Source organism: Mastigoproctus giganteus, chromosome 5, assembly GCF_048544385.1.
Source record: "Mastigoproctus giganteus isolate SK-2022 chromosome 5, ASM4854438v1, whole genome shotgun sequence".
NCBI lineage: Eukaryota > Metazoa > Arthropoda > Arachnida > Uropygi > Thelyphonidae > Mastigoproctus > Mastigoproctus giganteus.
The window spans coordinates 35,923,864-35,943,661 of NC_143579.1; the positions used below are offsets into that span (position 1 = coordinate 35,923,864).

At 35.6% G+C, this 19,798-nt stretch overlaps 1 protein-coding gene across 2 annotated transcripts in view; it reads left to right on the plus strand.

The window, feature by feature from the left end:
• LOC150085302 (ATP-dependent DNA/RNA helicase DHX36-like) overlaps nucleotides 1-19,798 on the plus strand; it is a 458,954-nt gene that overhangs the window by 262,491 nt on the left and 176,665 nt on the right. For both annotated transcript variants that reach the window (XR_016546967.1, XM_090373980.1), the window contains exon 14: nucleotides 15,319-15,439. Coding sequence is in view for 1 of the 2 variants with exons in the window: in XM_090373980.1 (XP_090230106.1) it covers nucleotides 15,319-15,439 (121 nt within the window). In the remaining variant the exon portion in view is untranslated. The remainder of the gene's footprint in view (nucleotides 1-15,318; nucleotides 15,440-19,798) is intronic.

Consider the following 19,798-nt stretch of genomic DNA (forward strand, 5'->3'; position numbering starts at 1 on the left):
TCATTAGTTCATCTGATAACCATTTAGGCCTAAACCTTGAACAATATTTCTTTGTTGGTATGTAAAGCCTGGTAGCCTCCAAGATTAGTTACTTGAATGCTTCCCATTTTGAGTTTGCTGTTGGTAACATCATCAGTTGGTCCCACTGTATAGAATTTAAATACTGTCTCAGACCATCATAGTCGCCTTTACGAAAACAAAAACCCTTCCCTTTACCTCTGATGGTAGTTACCTCCTTGAGTAAATCCCACTTCAACACACTGTGATCACTGCCACCTAGTGGTTCATTTATCTGCAGATTCTTAATGCACGAAGAATCACTACTGATAATCAGATCAAGAGTATTGCTCCCTCTTGTTGCCTCACGAACATGCTGATGTAGAAAACAATGATCCAGTAAATTCACAAAAGCCTTGCTAGTGTGCGAGTGACCAACCCACAAATTCCAGTCAATATCTGGGAAATTAAAATCCCCCATTATAAGACTCTCTGATTTACTGGCCCACTCTATTTCCCTGTACAATATCTTATTATACTCATCAGAGTCATTAGGCCTATAGCACACTCCTACTCTCAATTTTGATTTCCCTATGCTGATGTCACACCAAACTGACTCGACACTGCCCTGTCCATTGATGTCGACTGGCTTCACTTCCTTGGACTTTATGTGTTTCTTAATTAATAGCATAACCCCTCCTCCCCTGTCTATCCTTTCTATACACATTGTATTCCCCAAATTCCAGTTCCGCATTACTTATATCTGTGTGACACCACGTCTCTGATATCCCAACAATATCTGCCTTTGATATTTTGAGCAATACCTCAAATTCATCAAATTTATTTACCAAACTCCTAGCATTGGTGTACACGCAGGTATACATGCACCTGTTTCTATTCTTAGCTACCCTAACACAACCCATGTGTTTACTTGTACCGCAATGACTCCCAGCAGTCTCTGAAATATCCTGCATCTTGTTTTTCAGGCTTCTGCTCATTTCAATAGAAGCAGTGCAAGAATCACTTCCACCTCTGCCAGTGGCTACTGTTAATCTATTAGTCCTTGTATCCCCCCCAACTAGCAGTTTTCTGACCCACCTAACACTGCCTCGACAGCATCAGCAAAAATTCTTGCACCCTTTCTATTTAAATGTATCCCATCCCTGTAGAAGCAATCTCTCCTGTTAACAGGTACAGTCCAGGCTGAAAAAAATTCTACCCCTTGAGCCTTGCACAATCCCTCCAGGGCCGAATTGATCGACAAGGCTCTCATCATATACTCCCTCCTATCGTGTCTGGGCAGAATTGCAGACACTTTCAAATTCAACCCTAATTCACGGCTTTTTTTCAACAGTGACCTGTACTTGCTAAGTAATTCCGCCGGTCTCCTACTCTTAATATCATTAGTGCCAACGTGTACAACTATATCACCTTTTGTGCCCTTAAAAGATGATATCCGCTCTACAACTTCATCAACCTTTGCCCCCTGGCAGACATACCCTGGTCCTATTCCACCTATCCTTTTTACAAAGCATGTTCCCCGTTTCCCTGACAATAGAGTCACCAACAACTACTAGTTCCTGTGGGACCAGCGCATTCTGCCTAGGGGGCTGCCTCTGTGTTGCCTGATGACCAAGTGCAAGCTGTGGCGTTGATGTGGGCAGCTGAGAGCTTGATGGGCCCCTCAATTTATTTCCTTCGAGGGCATCCACCCTGTCCTTCAAGCTCTCATAAAGGCCCATAACAACGCTGAGTTGTCGCCTGATTTCCTTGCACTCCTTACATCGTGCACACACAAAGACATCCCCCTTGGCAGTATCATGTCCCGTACCCGACTGCTCCGCAAACATCAAGCAAACAGTGCATTTTAAAAGGCTGTGATTCAGAGGGCAACTGCCCCCCTCAGTTCTCCCCTGAACCACAGCACTCCCATTAGCTTGAGCCTTTTGCTTTGCTGCTCTGGTCAGAGTCATGATTCCGATTTAATTCAATAAAATTTCAAAACAAAAATTAAATCCTTAAGTTATATCCCAAAACAGTTATATTTTTTTTTTTTTTTTGGTATCTAGTGTTTTCTACGAGTTGCCTTTATACAACTTCCGTATCACGTGTACCACTATAGTTATGTATTAATTATTTGTTACGATTAAGTCGTTATATATATATAGAGTTAAAAATACAATTTAATTGACAATAAGGTTTATCAAGATTAATAGATTTACTGATTAATTGACAATATTATATTATGCACTATACTACACTAAGCTTATGCTATCGTGTAAAAATGGCGGGAATTCACGAACGGTACTTCTACGGACTCGTAAGTATTGATTAGCTTCCAAATCTCGCTATCTCAATTTAGAATAAACTAAGGATCCTGACTAGGTCTATAATCTACTTATAGAAGATAATTTGATATAACAATTGGTTAATAAATCGACTAAATTTGGTTAAAAAAAAAAGACCTCTCGTTCAATTTGTTACACGTGGATTTGATACCTTACCGATACTAAGTAATACCTACAAAATCTCTGTCTAAGTTAAACTTTAAACTAAGTATCGGAACTAGGAATATAAAGCTACTCTAGAAAATAAGTTAATATGACAATTTAAACTAATAAATCAGAAAATAAATCAGGAAAAACTTCTCTGTTCGAAGAGCTTCAAGGAGCTACTTTAAGTTTATAGTTGAGGTTCCAGGTCTGAATGTAGATTACACTTCCTAAAAAGTGTATCCCAACAGTCTTTTAGTTTTCAGTGTGGCTACGTCACACTGTCGCCCGTACAGCTACGTCGAAAAGGGAAGGGAAGGAAGGTAAATAAACAAAAGACACACTGCAAGCTACTGTTAGTTGACATAAAGAAGCAATAAAGCGAACAGTAGCAACAACTGTTTTTGAAAGGCGAACAGATCGTATTTCCTTTCTTCACTGTGTATTGCTCCTACGAACAGAAAAGCAAGGAAATTCATCTGTTGAAACGGGAAAAACTGGTATAAAACTGATAACACTGCAATGCGCATTTGATAAAAAAAAAAGTTTGCTTTATTGTAATTGTTTTTAGTAAACAATATCGGAACAGCAGTTTCCTTGGTTTGATCTTCTAACCAAATTTCAAGAAAATATTTCTATTTATAGCTGCATTATAAACTTCTAAAACTGGTGTGCAAAAGAAGAAAAAAAAAATTATCCGCTATGAATAACTGGTTGTTTCTTGAAATGTGTATTCTTCACAAAACTGCAATATTTTCTAACAATACAAAGCTAACAGATTACGAATCAGGGGCTGCTCAAAAAGTATTGTTAGAAGATACAGTATTTGCTTGTTACACTTTGATGTCATCGCAAAGGGAGAAATTCAGTTTTAGTACAGAAGCCAAATAAATTCACTATCCACGGTCATAATGCTGTTCTGAGCTGCAATAAACAGATAAACCCCGCTGAAAAATAGATTTTCTCCCCATCACTTTCTCTTGTTTTTCTGTGGTTTTTGGCACATGAATCGGTGACTGCTAAATGTCATTTAGCAGTCTCTCTCCGTGTGGTCAGAGATCCCAAAATAGAGAGAGGGTCATCCCGGAATATAAATGGAATTTGTTTGTCGGAATTCTGCCCACCAATTATCAACTCTTTTAGTACCTTCTAATGTAGGTTGTGTTCAAATAATCCCCTTTGCCAAAATTCAAAATTGCTACGTCAATTACGAGCACAAACCGTTCCCCCAACATAACAAATTACTTTAGGTACAATAAAGCACTGATGATTTTACTGACTTGAAGGAAGTGTCCTCAATAAAACATCTGTAAAAGGGAGGTCACTCAAAGGAAGCCATTTGTATTCAAGGACAAGCTATACAGCGATTTTTGAAATGTATGGTGCAATTCACTCGCTAATATTTCCAGAAGGATTTTTGCAAAATATTGTTCCTGAAAACAATTACAAAAAAGCAAAGTGCTTTTTTTGTGAATGCACACCAGACAAAAATCGGACTAATCCGAACTTAGGCGTCCTACGATGAAGCTGACTTATTAGAACTTTAGCATCTGTTGTGAAACTGAATGCAATAAAGAAATAGATTTATTATAACTTCCATACCCACGATGAAACTGACTAATTAAAACTTCAGCATCTGAGATGAAAGTTACAGCTCTGGACCTTTGACAGTCTCCTGGCCTTCTCCCCACCAAAAAATTACTTTTACTCTCTTGTCTGACTGGAAAGAGTGAACTCCCTCCCATAAGGAGTTTTTTCCTCCAAGTGAATGAAGGGAACTGGAAATTTCAGGAAAATGAATCCTGTTTTCCTTCATTCGGTGAACAGTTACTCTGTCAGTGCAAGAGAAGTGAAATTACATTTGCAGCTTAGAATAGAATTCAAGCAAGCAAACATATGACACTTTATGCTGAATTTTTCTGGCGTGTGTGTGATAATGAAAAATTTTTGATGGTATCAAGGAAATATCGAAGTATTCGGTAACAATTACTTACAATCCGTTACAATACGAGTAACAGATTGTTCTCGCAATCCGTTACTCGTAGCCCATTCCCCCCATTTGCACACCAGGCGAGATGCATGTGAAGTTCCTTCGACATAAGTTTTCGAAGTTTATAACGCAGCTATGAATAGAAATATTTTCTTGAAATTTCATAAGAAGATCAAATATACATCCACGAAACTGCTGTTCCGATTTAGTCCTCTAAAAACAATTACAATAAAGCGAACTTTTTTTTTTTTTATGAAATGCACATTGTGGTGATCAGTTTTACAACTGTTTTCTTTTTTTCCCTTCTGTTTCCAGTATAGCTTCCAATAGATGAATTTCCTTGATTTTTTTGTTAGTAGATACAATACATACTGAAGAAAAGAAAGAAGATATTTTTGTTCTTCAAAACCAATTCATTGCAATTCTTTCATACAACAGTAATGAAAAGCAGTAAAGCAAACTGTTGTGAGAGAGCCATGCAAAATAGTGTTCGCAAGTAATGATGCTCAACTGTTTGTTTTCCACGAAAGTCATTTACATTTTTATTTTCTCCTTGGATCACCCTGGTAACACTAATGACGTAAGCTTGATCAGTCAGTTATCTCTCCGCTTGTGTTGATTCGTTTTAGCCAGAAGCGTCCAGCTGACGCGTGAATTTTTTAGGCAAATGCTATAATGTGTTTTATTTTCAAAGCTTGGATCTTGTTTTGCCGACGTCAAAATTTAATAAATTGAAATGGATCATGCATTTTTGCTGTTTTAGAGTGAATTAATAGTTTTTGCTGAGTGCTAAAGGTAGGACATCAAAGAATATACTTCTGTTTATGTATATTAAGAGTTTAAATTTTGTAAATTGAGTAGAAATTATAGAAATTATTAGTTTTTTTAAGGGAGGGCAACTTTCAAGTTAGATTTAAAAGAAGGGGACCGGAACGGTGTTAATGCATCTTATTGGTATAAATCGTTTCCTTTAATGTCAGATATAGCAAATTATGTCTCTCCATAATGTTAAAATATTTATATTAATATATTTTTATTAATGTCAATCATATATCATCAAAGCATCACAAGCTTGTTATTCACTGCTTTCATATTTAGGCCTATGTATTGATGGTTTGAGGTGTACAGAAACAAACAATAGTTCTGCTAATTACTTATTATTTATGCATTTATAGGTGTTGGTCTCAATTAAAGTGTTTATCAATGTGTAGGCAATTGGTTTTTTAATTTATTAAAATTTTTTAATTATTCCAGTTTTTGGCTTACTTAATGTCTTTGCATGTTTGCTTTTATGTATTTCAGCTATCATTTATTTCACTTCATTACTAGCTTGCAGTATTCTGAATATTATATTTAAGATCTAAAAGCCTTTTTCAACAATTGCACTGAAACACGCACGCATGCCGTCTTATTATGATTTTAATAGCAAATTTTTTAAATATTTAAAATGCTGTTTCATGGTAACTATATTTCCGAGCTGTTTATTCCTTGTTGCAAGTGATTGGCGAATTTAGTATTTTCCAGCTATTACATAATGTATTGCACAGTGACATTAGTCTCTGCTGCTTTGTGCCTACTATGTCTCCTTGTATTCCATATATTTCTCTACAGTTGTGTAACCTATTGAAATTTTAGTTTTTATGGATGCGCCAATACACATCTGAATGAAATTTTGATTTAAAATTTATCTTAATTTATGTTCATAAGTAGAAACCTTTAACTCATACTTGTGCCCAGTATCTTACCATAAAAATAAAATCATTTAGCTATACAAGCTCTTTCAGTAACTTTCCTTTTTCTCATATCATTTTCCAGTGTAATAATTCATTCTGCTTATCTTCTTTAGCTTACTAGTGTCAGTGCGAGACAGACATCTTCTCCTAGGGTAAAAAATATAGTGTGTCAATAATCCGAACTAATTGGGACCAGGGGTAGTTTGGACTTCCGATTTGTTTGGATTTTCAAATTTATCAAAAATACTGTTCTTTAGACTAAAAAAAAAGGTTCAGTAAGTTTAGAAATAAAAAAAGTTGTATTTACTTATTTTTATTCATAGGTAACAAAACAAATGGAACTTTCAGCCACAATAACATGTGTATAGGCCTTTAACGAAAATAATTACTTATTTTTTACTGCACCTTTTTTGAACTTCGTTTCTTTGCTCTTTCTCACTTTCACACTCTTTCTATCTCACTCTTTTCAGCAAGAGTAGTTGAATTGGATAGTATTCAGTGTGTTGATTGTTTGTTGATTCAGTATTCAATTCGTTTGTCAATTTTCATGTATCATTTAATTTTGTTAATTGGTAAGCTAATAAAAGTGTAAATTTGTTCTTCATTTTTATAACCTGTGGATAATATTCAGCTGATTTTCGCTTATTAGAATTGTCATTTAATAGAATCACAATTCAATTCGCAAATATGATCACAATAACCGGCGCTTACCGTAATTGTTTTGTGGCACCAGCATAAAAAAAAAATTTAATGTTGACTTATTCAGATTATTGAAATTTCAAATTATTGACATTCGGATTTTCGACGCTCTACTGTATATATATTTCCTATAAAAAAAATTCTAATCCTAGTGTACACTTTGGCATCTTTTAAAGGAACTAAAGGATGAATTAGTAGTGGACAAGACCATTTCATCCTTGTTCCTTCACTTGTGTAACCTATTGTGTATGTACATGTTTAGCTATGCTTCTTGCAGTGCAGTAGAACATTTGGCAGGGAATCTCAGTGCTTCCTATAGTGATTGAGTCTACTAGTGTGGTTGAAAACAAAACCAGGGATTTCTAATTTCTTGTAGCAGTCAAACGTTTTGCTGCCAGCAAGGCATAATTTTCCTTTTGATCTTTGCTAGAGAAGATTGGTGTGGTTGCAAAAAACACAAACACACACTGCTTATTTTATTTGAAAGTTATTGTTTTAAGAGAGTGATAGATGTGAGAAAACATGATTGTTTATCTGGTATGCTTTGGGATTTGAGGATTTCCGAATAATAGGTTTTTCTCTGCATTTGGAACTCCAGTCCTAAAATATACTGAAAACATGGTGTGTTATTAACTCCACTTTCATATGAAAAATGGAGAGTTGATGAACATCAATTGCATGGCATTTGCATGGCCTTAGAAAAAAAATCATCAGGACTACCTGGAGAAGCTGGGTAGATTGTAGAGACGTAGGCTTCAGAAGTTGAAAGTTGAGGTGATTTGATATAAATATATTTTGTAGTTATATGAAATTAGGAGGATTATATCTGAACCTTTCATACATTTTTGTGGCCAGCAGAATTTAAGCTGCCTGATTAACCAAAATATATTTGGTTAATTTCTCTTAGTGCTCACAACAAAACAAAATTTGCATTTTCAATGAGCAACCCTGGCATTGCACTGTAAGGATTAAAACCATTGTGTTAACTAGGCAAATTAAATCCTCCTGGACACAGAAACACATGAAATGACAAGATATCTCTCCTAATTCATTTTTATAAGGCTCAAAGCTCTAACGTTTTGTAACTGAAGCCCAGTGCTGTAGTCACAAAATTAGCAGAAGGTATACTCTATGGATGTTACGAAAAGCAGAGAGTATACTGTACATATCTGGCTTTTTAATTGAATTCACTTCAGTCGCATGGAAAAGAAAACCAGAAGGTATACATTATTCACCAAAAAAAATCTAGAGGGTATATGGTGTATACCCATGCATACACTCCACTGTAGCCTTGCTGAAGCCATTTTAGATATTTTCCTTTTTTGTATCAAAAGGTCTAGAATTTTATAGATATTTGATGCTTTGAAATGAAACTTTGCCGCATACAATTCTGCAGTGCTTATCAATCTATTAATAAAAAATTTTTCTTCAAGTACATTGGCACTCACATCATCGTGATCATTACTGTAATCTTCATTTTCTTTCATTACCACACTGCATATTTTGTTGTCTGTTAGTTGGGTGGGATGGAGGGAGAGGTAACTAGAGCATCATTTTCAATAGCAAAGAACTCTTCTGCCTCTTAGTCCAACAACTGGGATTCTCTTCATGACAGACCTTTAGCATGGTTTAACTCAGCAACAGTTTTCTTCTGCCGTACAAAAATTTTCTTCTACAACAAAACCGGATGAATTAGGTCTTTGATTGTCATCCTCATATAAAAATATAGTACATATATTTGCTGATTGCTACAAGTTAGGCCATCCATTAATTCAAGTGTCGTAATAATTTGTTCTAGCCCTTTGTAACTCAGCAAATGTCATCTTTGACATTAAAGTTACATTGAAATTCCTTTTTTCCTAAACCTTTTTTTTTGTTGTCATAATTTTTTCAAAATTTTATCCTTAAAATGTGACTAGAATGATGCAAGATTCCTGAATCAGGGACATACAATTAGGTAGAAAATACTTAACAAAAGTGAATATAATGAACATGGTTAATGTTCATTATATTCACGGAGAATCCTTGGTTGGTTAATCGAATATTCTATAGTATGTATAAGAGAGGAGGTTCAAATAAAATTTGTATTCACCCAGAAGAACTAGTGATAGAAGGTTTTTTTTTTTTTTTTTTTTATATGACAATCCTAAACACGAGAGGTATTAAAACCTATAGTACTTAGTACTGTGCTTGGGTTGGAAGTTGAGAAGATGAAAGAAGATATTTGTTGACATTAGACTTGAACTTCTGTAGACTGCAATTTTCAGGAAATATATGTGAAGGAAGGTTGTTCCAGAAAACGGCAGTTGAACGAATAAACAAGGAAATGAAACATTTACTGTCCAACTTCAAACTCACTTCTGTGAGTTTGAAGTTGGACAGTAAATGGATATTGGCTGGTGGCAGCATGTGTTTGGACTGTTTTAAAAGAGAGAAAACAGGAATTATAGAAGCCAATTCAGAAGAAAAGTGGCCATGGAAGTATCTGTAGAAAAGGCATGCAGCAAAGAGAGTATGTCTATGAGACAGAGAGAGTGGAGAGACTGTTAGAGATGAATCATTAATTAACCTAACTGCCCTCTTCTGAATGGAATCTAGAAGCCTGAGGGAGGTTTTCGGTGCACAGCCATAGATGTGGGAACAATATTCCATGGTAGGGCGGATTTGTGATTTGTACAGAGTGAGCAGCTCTTTGGAAGAAAAGTAACGCTGAGAGCGAAAGAGAAAACCAAGTTTTTTAGATGCAGAGGAAGCAATGTTTTTAATGTGCTTGTGTCAAGAGAGATTAGAAGTCAGGGTAATCCCCGAAAAAGATATATATCATTTTTCTTAGAAATCGGAGTGTCGCTAAAGATAAGCATAGGAGCAGAAGAATGATTTTTGCGAGATATAAGACAAGACTGAGTTTTAGAAGGATTGAAATCAGCTAAGGTGTCTTTGCGCTACTGAAGAATTACCTCGAGATCTGCATTTAAGGAATTGGTCGAAAAGTCGAAGCTGATTGGGCAAGGTTTTTCAAAATGGAAAGTGGAATGCAATGCGCTATCATCGGCAAAACTAATAATAGGATTTCACCCATTTCAAGTCACCCATTGACTTGAAATGTCACCCATATTTGTCACCCTAATGTTACCCATATTTGTCCGTATATGGGTAACATTAGCCAGGATATCACCGGTGGATCGACACTTTTGGAATCCATACTGGCGATCGTTGATCAGACAGAAGGTTTCTAGGTAGTTTAAGATTTGGCAGTTAATTGATTTCTCCATTACTTTAGAAAGAGTAGAAGTAATTGCAATCGGACGATAATTGGATGGGATGGACTTGTCGCCCTTTTTAGGAACTGGCTGATATGAGCAAATTTCCAAGCAGAAGGAAAAACACCTTTGGAATAAGAAAGTGAAAAAAGGCGGCAAAGAACAGGAGTAAGTTCAGGAGCACAGGTTTTGAGAACAAGTGGAGAAATACCATCAGGACCTGGATCTTTCTTAGCATCAAGATTTCTCAAAATCCTTTTGACGGAAGACCACGGGAGGCATTGAATGGAGCATGTTGGGAATGGTGGGAGGTGTTTTACCAAGATCATTAATACATGAGTTGGAATAAAAATGGGATGCTAGCAGGTCTGCTTTATCCTTGGCTGAAGTGACACAGAACCATCTGGTTTTGACAGAGGTGGGAGCAAAGGTGGGCAAAAGTTGCAGCCAATAGCTTTGGCAAGAGACCAGAATGCTCGGCTACCATTAGGGCAAGAAGCAAATTTTCTACTCTTAGCCTGTTCAAAATCTTGTTTGTACTGATTAATAACTGCTTTACAATTGTCGCAAACTTTGGTGTAGACAGAAAATGAAACTGAAGAATTGGAAACAAGCCAATTACAATATGCAACATTCTTCTCTTGAATAGCCTTAGTGCATTTATTGGAAAACCAAGGTTTAGATAAAGGATGAGATTTTAAAGTGGAGTATGGAATAAAGGATTCCATTCCTACAAGAATAATTTTACTGACACGATCTGAGCAAAAATTGACATCAGAAGTTTTGAAACAGTAATCCAACCAAGGAAAAGAAGAAAAGAAATCTCGCAGGTCATCCCATTTTGCATTCTTGTAATGCCAAACAATACGATGGCCCCATTGGAGCCATCGTATTGTTTGGAGTCTCCAATGGAGCCATGAGATAAAGGCTCCATTGGGGAAGAGACAATCACCAAGTTGTGATCTGAGGTATCTTAAGGACCACTCACTTCGACCATGTACTTAGAAGGGCTATTTGTGAGAAAAAGATCAAGCCTGTTGACTGTATGGTTGGGATTGTTCGGTATTCTTTTAGGTAAATGAACAATCTGTGCAAAGTCATTAGAAATTGCAAAAGCCTCAGCATCTCGACCAGCTGGGTCGTTTTTCTAGAAAACATAAGCCAGCTGGAGCTGTGAACATTAAAATTACCAAGGAAAATTACCTCACTGTTAAGAAAGTTGGACTGGAGAAAGTCAAGTTGAAAAGAGCTCCAAGTGATTAGTGGAGTTGGGAAAATGGTAGAGACAACAGATGAATTTGGCAGAATGAGGTAGAGAGATTTTAAACCAGAGAAGATCAAAAAAGAGGAGATTCCAAATTACCAAGTCTCTGACAGGGAATATCGGAACGGACATATGTACAAGTACCACCTTTGAGGAGAAAGAAATCATACTGTGAATAGTTTGGGTAACTGAGATGAGCAGATGGTAACTGAGTATCGAATCAACCGATAACTGAGATTCTGTCAGAAAAAGTACATGGGGTTGGGCAGACTGCAAGTGGAAATGGGCATCGTTGAGATTAAAATTGAGACCACATATATTTGTGAAATGAACTAGGAAGTGTTTGGGAGGTTTAGATCTTTTTGGATAAGTTTAATCTATTAGTTTGACAATTCATGGTGTATTCAATAGTAAGAAAATGGGAGGGGGGACATGCTGTATGAAGTAATGAAATTTTTGGATATGGCGTATACATGGTAAGAATATATCCAGATCCTTGACATAACGTGGCCTCGACGCCTGCCCCGCCTACACACTACTCGGACTTCCTCCAGTCACTATCTGGCAGAGTAGGGGTAGCAAGATTAAACACTAGCTGATCTGGAAGCCTCCTAAAGAGTTACCAATAGGTTTGGTCTGGTGTACTAACTAGTGGCCGGACTGCGAACACCGTTTTAGAGGTGATGTTCTTCCACATTGGTATGACAGCAACAACAGTGTAACCTGGGCGGTCTCCTCCATAAAGTAACGAATTCTTTTAGGATTGTTTCGGGTGTTTTCCCCTTTGCAAAAGGAAGAACCAAATCACTGAATTTATATTCCACTTTATTCATTGATCATTGGGGAAAAAAAAAAAAAGAATCAGATCAAAAACAAAATTCATGTGGGTTCCATAAAGATTTCAAGCTATCATGCAAAAAAATTTCATCTTTCTATCACTACCTCTGGGTGAATACAAATATTTTACCCCCCCCCTTGTATTTAACTGTACAATAAAGATTTAATAATAAAATTCATTGTCAGTCATTTATGCTAACCAGCATAGAAGGGATTGCTGATATTTGGTGTGTTCTGAATAGAGGGATATTGTGTAAAAAACAGTTATATGCTGTCATTATTATATTGCTGAACAGAAAAATAAATAAAATCATTCAGAGACATTCGTACCCAGCAGTGTTATTAGTTTCTGATGTGTGAAAATCAGATCACAAAATTGAAAATCAGCACTTTAAGAAAGAAATCAAAAAAAAATCATAAAATTGAAAATCAGCAAACTTAAGAAAGAAATCAAAAATTATCACTATTATGATTAATGTTATTGGACTAAGTATTGCACTGACCAGGAAAGAAAAAGTATATTCAGTGAGAAATATCCAAAACTGCTCACACTATAAATACATTAAGCGATGGTAATAGGGATCACGTTTGCAAATTGAATTTTGATTCTATTAAACTACAATTATAATAAGCGGAAATCTACGAATATTATCCACAGGCTATAAAAATAAAGATATAAAGCACGAATTTACATTTTATTACCAAAAGTATATTACCAGTTAAATGACATGAAAATCAGAACAATATAGGAGATCCACAGGTTAGCAAAATAAAAATAAATTTATATTTATGTGCACAGCTTTATATACATATCAATTAAACATAACACACTTTATATTATGATTATAATTTTAAATAGTCACTTATTTTAGATTGCTTTAAATTATCACTACAAAGTTTATTTATAGATTTTTCAATATTGTGTAACAGTCTATATTCACGATCACTTGCACTAGTTTCTTCGAACGCTCTCAGGATATGGCCTCATGAGTTTGTGATTTTGTAACTGGAATTCAATCAGGTTCATCTTCATTTTCCTCATCCTTGGCGAAATTATCAGTAACAGACTGGGCAATTTCTTCTGTTAACGCTGTAGTAACTACCCATTTATAACAGATTGTAAAAACAAGAACGGCCAACAAACCAAAAGCTGCAGTTTGTTTTTATTGTTTTATGGTAATGTGCTTTAGAAAAATATCACAGAGGCATTCAAAATTGATTCTTGTAACCAAAGATGTGATTCTAATAAAGAGTCAAAGTGTAATGCATTTTATTGATTTGAATCAGTTCTTTGAAATTTGGTTCCCTAAAGCTGTTGATTCTAATAATCAGTGATCACTATAAGCGGCACTTACTGTATTAAAAGATGGGCAAGACTTTACTCACATGCCAACATTCATGTTAACAGAATTTCACATCAGTTGCCAATTCTGTTAAAATGAGTTAACAGAGTAATACTTAGTCCCATAACATTAATCATAATAGTGATAGTTTTTGATTCTTAAGTTTGTAAGCTAAAGTACTGATTTTCAATTTTATGATCTGATTTTCACACATCAGAAAAACAAAATTTGTGTGGTTGCCATGGTTCACATCAGTTAAATACACACCATTCATTACCTTTGTTTTACTAACCAACACAGGAGAACTGCACTCCATAGTGTTATTTTTTTATTCCTTTTTTTTTTTATTTTATTTATTTATTTATTTTTTTTAGTTAAAGTATAGTTAAACAGACATGACATAATAAAATAAAGCCTATGGCCTAAATAAGCATGATTAATAAATTTTATATGTGTAAATTGTATGTTTTTAAAAATATATTTGTGAAAAATATGCTTGAGACTTTTTAATTTTACGTGATAAAATTCAGTTTTAAGTCTCATTATAATAATGGAATATTTTTATTTACATATTCATGCAAGTTTAGCTATGGTAAACTTTAGCAAACTAATTTCATTATGTACCATGACATAATGGAATTAGTTTATCAAAGTGAACAAAAGTTATTTATTCAGGAAATTATTATGTACAAGTTGACTATCTTTTAGCAGTGATCTTTCTGGGAATATACTACTAATCAGTAATTTGCTTCGAAGTGAGCATTATTTGAACATTTGAGGAGAGGGGTGAACTTTGTCAGCACATAATATGATGTTCTTTCTTGTCTGAAATTGTTCTTTGGGATTCATGTCAAGACTGTGCCAACTAGGCCATTTCTGTAATATTGTTCTCTTCAAACCAGGTGTCTCTAAGGTCAACTTTTTGTGGCCATTCGTTATCATTCTGCTATATGCCAGTCTCATTTCCATAGAACTGTCTATAGTGTGTACCAAATTGTCTACAGTATTAGTGTATAGTATGCTTGTGACAGTTCTAGGTATTAGCCAAATGGCCTTCCAAACCATGAGAGGCAATCCTACAGTATGACAAAATCTCCTTCTCTGAGCTTCATTGTCAACATAACCCATTAAATTCAGCCTAGTAAACTATTCTTCAAATTCACATTTGACCATATTACCTGAACATCATGCAAACAGATGATATATCAAATGATTCTCTAAATTATGGTAAATCTTGTAAATCTTACTGTGTCTTTTATGATTATTATAGCTTCTTACTGTGTCTTTTATGGGTTACTACTTACATATCCGGAACTATTTTGACACTTTGCCAGCTAGACCTGTTTCACTTCTGTCAGAAGGAGGAAAGTCCAAATTCTTTTTGAAAGTACACTGTACAGTAGCATTATATTAACATGTTCAGAATACCTGTGTTTGATGGAACAAAAATTTGTGAGAGAATTCAGCTTATTCAATGTGTACAAAAACTGAATTTGGGTTATAAATGTTATAAGACTTCAAATGCGAAATTTACCCCACCAAAAAAGTGCATTATTAGAGGTACACAGATTGATATAGTAAAGCAATGCTAATAGGTGCTTCCATGTTGTTGCGAGATGCACCTAAAAATAGTGTACCTCAATGAGTTTTCTTAATATTTATGCACACAATTGAAATATCTTTTGTCTTTTTTTTTTTAACAGCTAGATTTCTTTTTATTCCTCTTCATTCTTTAATGCCAACAATAAACCAGAAAGAAGTATTCAATCGTCCGCCATATGGAGTACGAAAAGTGGTTATTGCAACAAATATTGCAGAGACAAGGTAATGGTATATTCTGGGCAGTCGGCTATATGGGAGTGGCTAGCTTTTTTTAAATTGGTATAAGGTTACTTATACCAATTTAAAATTGATTACTATTCATGCTTTTTAATTATTTAATATTTTCTGGAGTATGTACATAAATATATTTTCCAAGTTGTTTCATATATGATTCAAATAATGCATCCATTAATGTATGAATCACTTTTAAACCTTCCAGTATGTGTTGTCATCTGTTATTTGTGTTTCCAACTGGTAGTAGACATGGTTTTAATAGATGGCAGCATGAAAATAGCTTTGAAAATCAAAGAAGCTGATCACATTTGTAGGCTATTGTTGTCGGATTTTGTGTTTAGAAAAGCCAAAATAATCTGGAATTCAGATCTAGAAATTGATGAAATTGAATTAAATAAATAGACATAGAGGATGTTATTGAATTAAAAAAATAATGAATTCTGTGTTTTGCTAATTTTTTCACAAATTTCTTAAAAATTTTCTGATTCGATTTTTAATAATAATTTCACTCATGTCAAGGCAGTCAGGTCAAAATAAGAAAACTAATATTCACTAGGGGGGGCTTTGCCCCCTGCTCGCTTTACTCATCAACCCCCACGCAAAGATTTGACTCAAAAGTGAGTCAAATCTTTTCTGCATAAAAGACACCTGTCGAAATCATACTGATCGATATCTAATCAGGAAATGGCCCATGCAATTATTTACCTGTACATTTGTAGTGACATAATTGCCCCACCCTCTTCTCCCATTGCCTCGAATAAATATCACTAGGAGGAAAACTTTTTAATGTATAGATAGATAAGTGTTATGTTTTCATTTTTACAATTTTTTCAAAATTCTATGAAAAAATTTGCTTTACAGAGCTAGCCACTGCAGAAACCTCACAACCACAAACCCAAAAAGGATTGGAAACCCTGAAATTAAGGATTTACCCTGAAATGGGATTGGAAACCCTGAAATAAAGGATTAACCTTAAAATGAAGAATATTGTGAAAGATGGTTATTTCTTATTGTGTTTTAGGCACATTAGTGATTGAAGAGGACTTCAGACATTCCTTCAGTCATAACCAGGAAATGAGCTGAGACCTGGTTTGGTACTTCTAACCTACCCAAACAGGCAGGGATTTTATTTTTGTTGTTTTTAATTTGTTTCTTCTTAATTTAGGACAGTCATGTGACTAGAAGAATTTACACCGCAAATTGCCAGACATGCATTTCATACTCACCAGATGTGAGCCCCATGCATGAGGTTGGTGAACGTTAAATGGAAGGAACACAAATGGGTTACTGGGCAGAATCAGATACTTGCTGTTGACAATATAGAGTGCATATGTGGGATGCATGCCAAGTGCCTTCATAACGTTTACCAACTCCATTAGTGACTTAGACCATATTGTGCTCTTGTATTATGTCTGTACAAGTGTATGTTCATGGGCTGATTTTTTATGTTGTGTGGGCTTAGAAACCCAAAATAACTCACTGGGGAAACCCTAACTCCCTCTGCCTGAGATTGGTAAATTTGATTGAAGAGGACTTCAGACATTCCTTCAGTCATAACCAGGAAATGAGCTGAGACCTGGTTTGGTACTTCTAACCTACCCGAACAGGCAGGGATTTTATTTTTGTTGTTTTTAATTTGTTTCTTCTTAATTTAGGACAGTCATGTGACTAGAAGAATTTACACTGCAGATTGCCAGACATGCATTTCATAATGTCATTTTATTTATTTCAGATATTAGATCTTGCAGTTAACACAGTGGTTACAATTAGTGTTCTTCCATACCATGTGGAAAAGGCTGAAGTTTGAGTCCCACTAAGACAGGAGAAATTTTTATGGGTTCTCACACTGATAGAAAGTTACAATCTAAGGCAATTGTCTCATGGTTCCAACCCCCCCCCCCCCCCCCAATACAGAGCCTAATTTTTCATCCAGCAAGGAAGAAACTGACCAAAACAATACATGCAACTAATGGATATATTGATATTTGATATATTGATACCTCCATGATTGATATGGTTATTTTGATCAATTGCTGAGTGACTGCACATGCTGTGCATATGATCACTTCCTTGACCAAAGGTTTGTGTGATAATAGTCACATCTATGGATTTTTCACAGAAATTATGTGAATTTTCATTAGGTCACAAGTTTCCAGTATGTTTTGATATACTGATTGTTGTGTGATTGTAGTTGCCCTATCATAAATACTGCATAACATACCAGCTATGCTTGTATACCAGTTATATTCATACATTCTTAAAAACAAGGTTTGTGGTCAAATTTTTCTTTATTCAGAGTCCGTGCTTTCAGTGGCTTAGGTACTTATAGACTCTCACCATGGAAGACTTTTGCACAAATTGGAGCAGTGTGGCATTGGAGGCAAATTGCTGCTATGGATAAAGGGGTGGTTTAGGGGGAGAAGACAGAGAGTGGTAATCAATGGACACTGCTCATCGTGGACTAATGTTATTAGTGGAGTCCCTCAGGGTTCAGTATTGGGTCCATTATTGTTTTCTGTATTTATAAATGATATTGATGATGGTATATCAAGCTTAAAGTCCAAGTTTGCAGACGATACAAAGGTTGGCAGGGTTGTCAAGGACACTACTTACACTACGCTACTGCAACAGGATCTGGAAAGGTTGAGCAGATGGGCTGAGAGGTGGCAAATGAAGTTTAACATTGACAAATGTAAAGTACTACATATGGGAAACAGCAACCCCAGCGCAACGTATCAACTCTGTGGTACTACACTGACAGTGCTAGAGAATGAAAGAGACCTGGGGGTGGTTGTGCAGGCAGATATGAAGTTTTCTGAGCAGTGCAGACGGGCTGCAAGAGTAGCTCATGGTGTCTTGTCGATGATATATAGGAATTTTTCTAGCAGGGATAAGGAGGTGATTATTCCCTTGTATAAGGCAATGGTCAGGGCAAACCTAGAGTACTGTATACCGGTCTGGAGGCCTCATTTCAAGAAGGATGTAGAGATGCTGGAACGAGTACAGAGAAGGGCAACAAGATTAGTGAATGGAACAAAGGGGTGCTCTTACGAAGAAAGGCTTAAGTTTTGCAAATTACAGTGTCTAGAGACTAGGCACCAGCGAGGTGATCTGATAGAGGTGTATAAAGCCTTGAATGGTTTGAGCATGCTCAATGCTGATGGGATTCTTCCTCTTGCTCAGAATAATCACCTGAGAGGGCATAAATTCAAATCGAGGAAAGACAGATGTAGGATAGACGTGAGGAAATTTGCCTTTAGCCAGCGGGTGGTTGGTTAGTGGAACAGACTTCCATCCCTTGTCGTGGAAGTTAATAGCCTAATTAAGTTTAAGGCTCAGCTGGACAGGTATTTCGAACGAACAGAGGGGTGAAGTGGAAGTGGTTATTTTTTATTTATTTATTTTTTTTTTTTTGGCTGATGCTGCATAAGCTTGCTTTCTTCCATAAAATGCCTCTACTAATGCTAATGCTAATCTCATAGCTGATGGTGAATTTGGGTATTTTATTGCATGCTTTGACTTTTGGAGGGAAAAAAATCCAGATATCTTTGTCAAATAGAAGTTACAGTCAAAAAATTTATATTTTTGTTCCTTTATACCATTGTGATGACAAATGGTATTAACAAATAAGAACATCTTACCCATTCTCTCCCAGACTTAGCTCTTGTATCATCTGCATCATCTGTGATGCAGATGATACAAGAGCAACTTCCCTGACTCCTACTTTGCCTTCTTAATCACTGGAATTGGAACCTGGATTGTTAATGCATTTACAAGATGTGTTGATGAAGTGTTCAGATGATAAAAAAATATATGTATTGCTTGTATATCACATAAATCAGCATAAAATTCAGTAACATGCAAGTCAGTAACATTCTAGTAACGTGCAAGGGAGCAAGCAGTGACTATCTGACATTCAGCATATTGTGGGAGAGCTTTCTATGCATTATAATATAATGCATAACATTTTGATATTCATCAAAAAGAACTATATTATGGTTCTTTTCATCAATTGTTCAATGTCTTGGCACATTACTGACCAGTTGCTGCACATATCGCCATTTCCTTAGCCAAGTGTTTGTGTGATATTAATCATATCTATGGCTTTTTCACAGAAATTATAATGTGAATTTTCATTAGTTAACAGTTTCCAGTGGTAAAGATGAAACTATTCCATGTATAAAACAATAGTTAGGAAACACCTAGAGTATTATACGGCGGTTTGGAAACCATAATTCAGGGATGATATGGACATGCTGGAAAGGATGTAGAGAAGAGTAACAAGATTACTGATAGGTGCAAACTCTGATTCTTCCTAATAAAGACTGCTCACAAGAATAACAATTT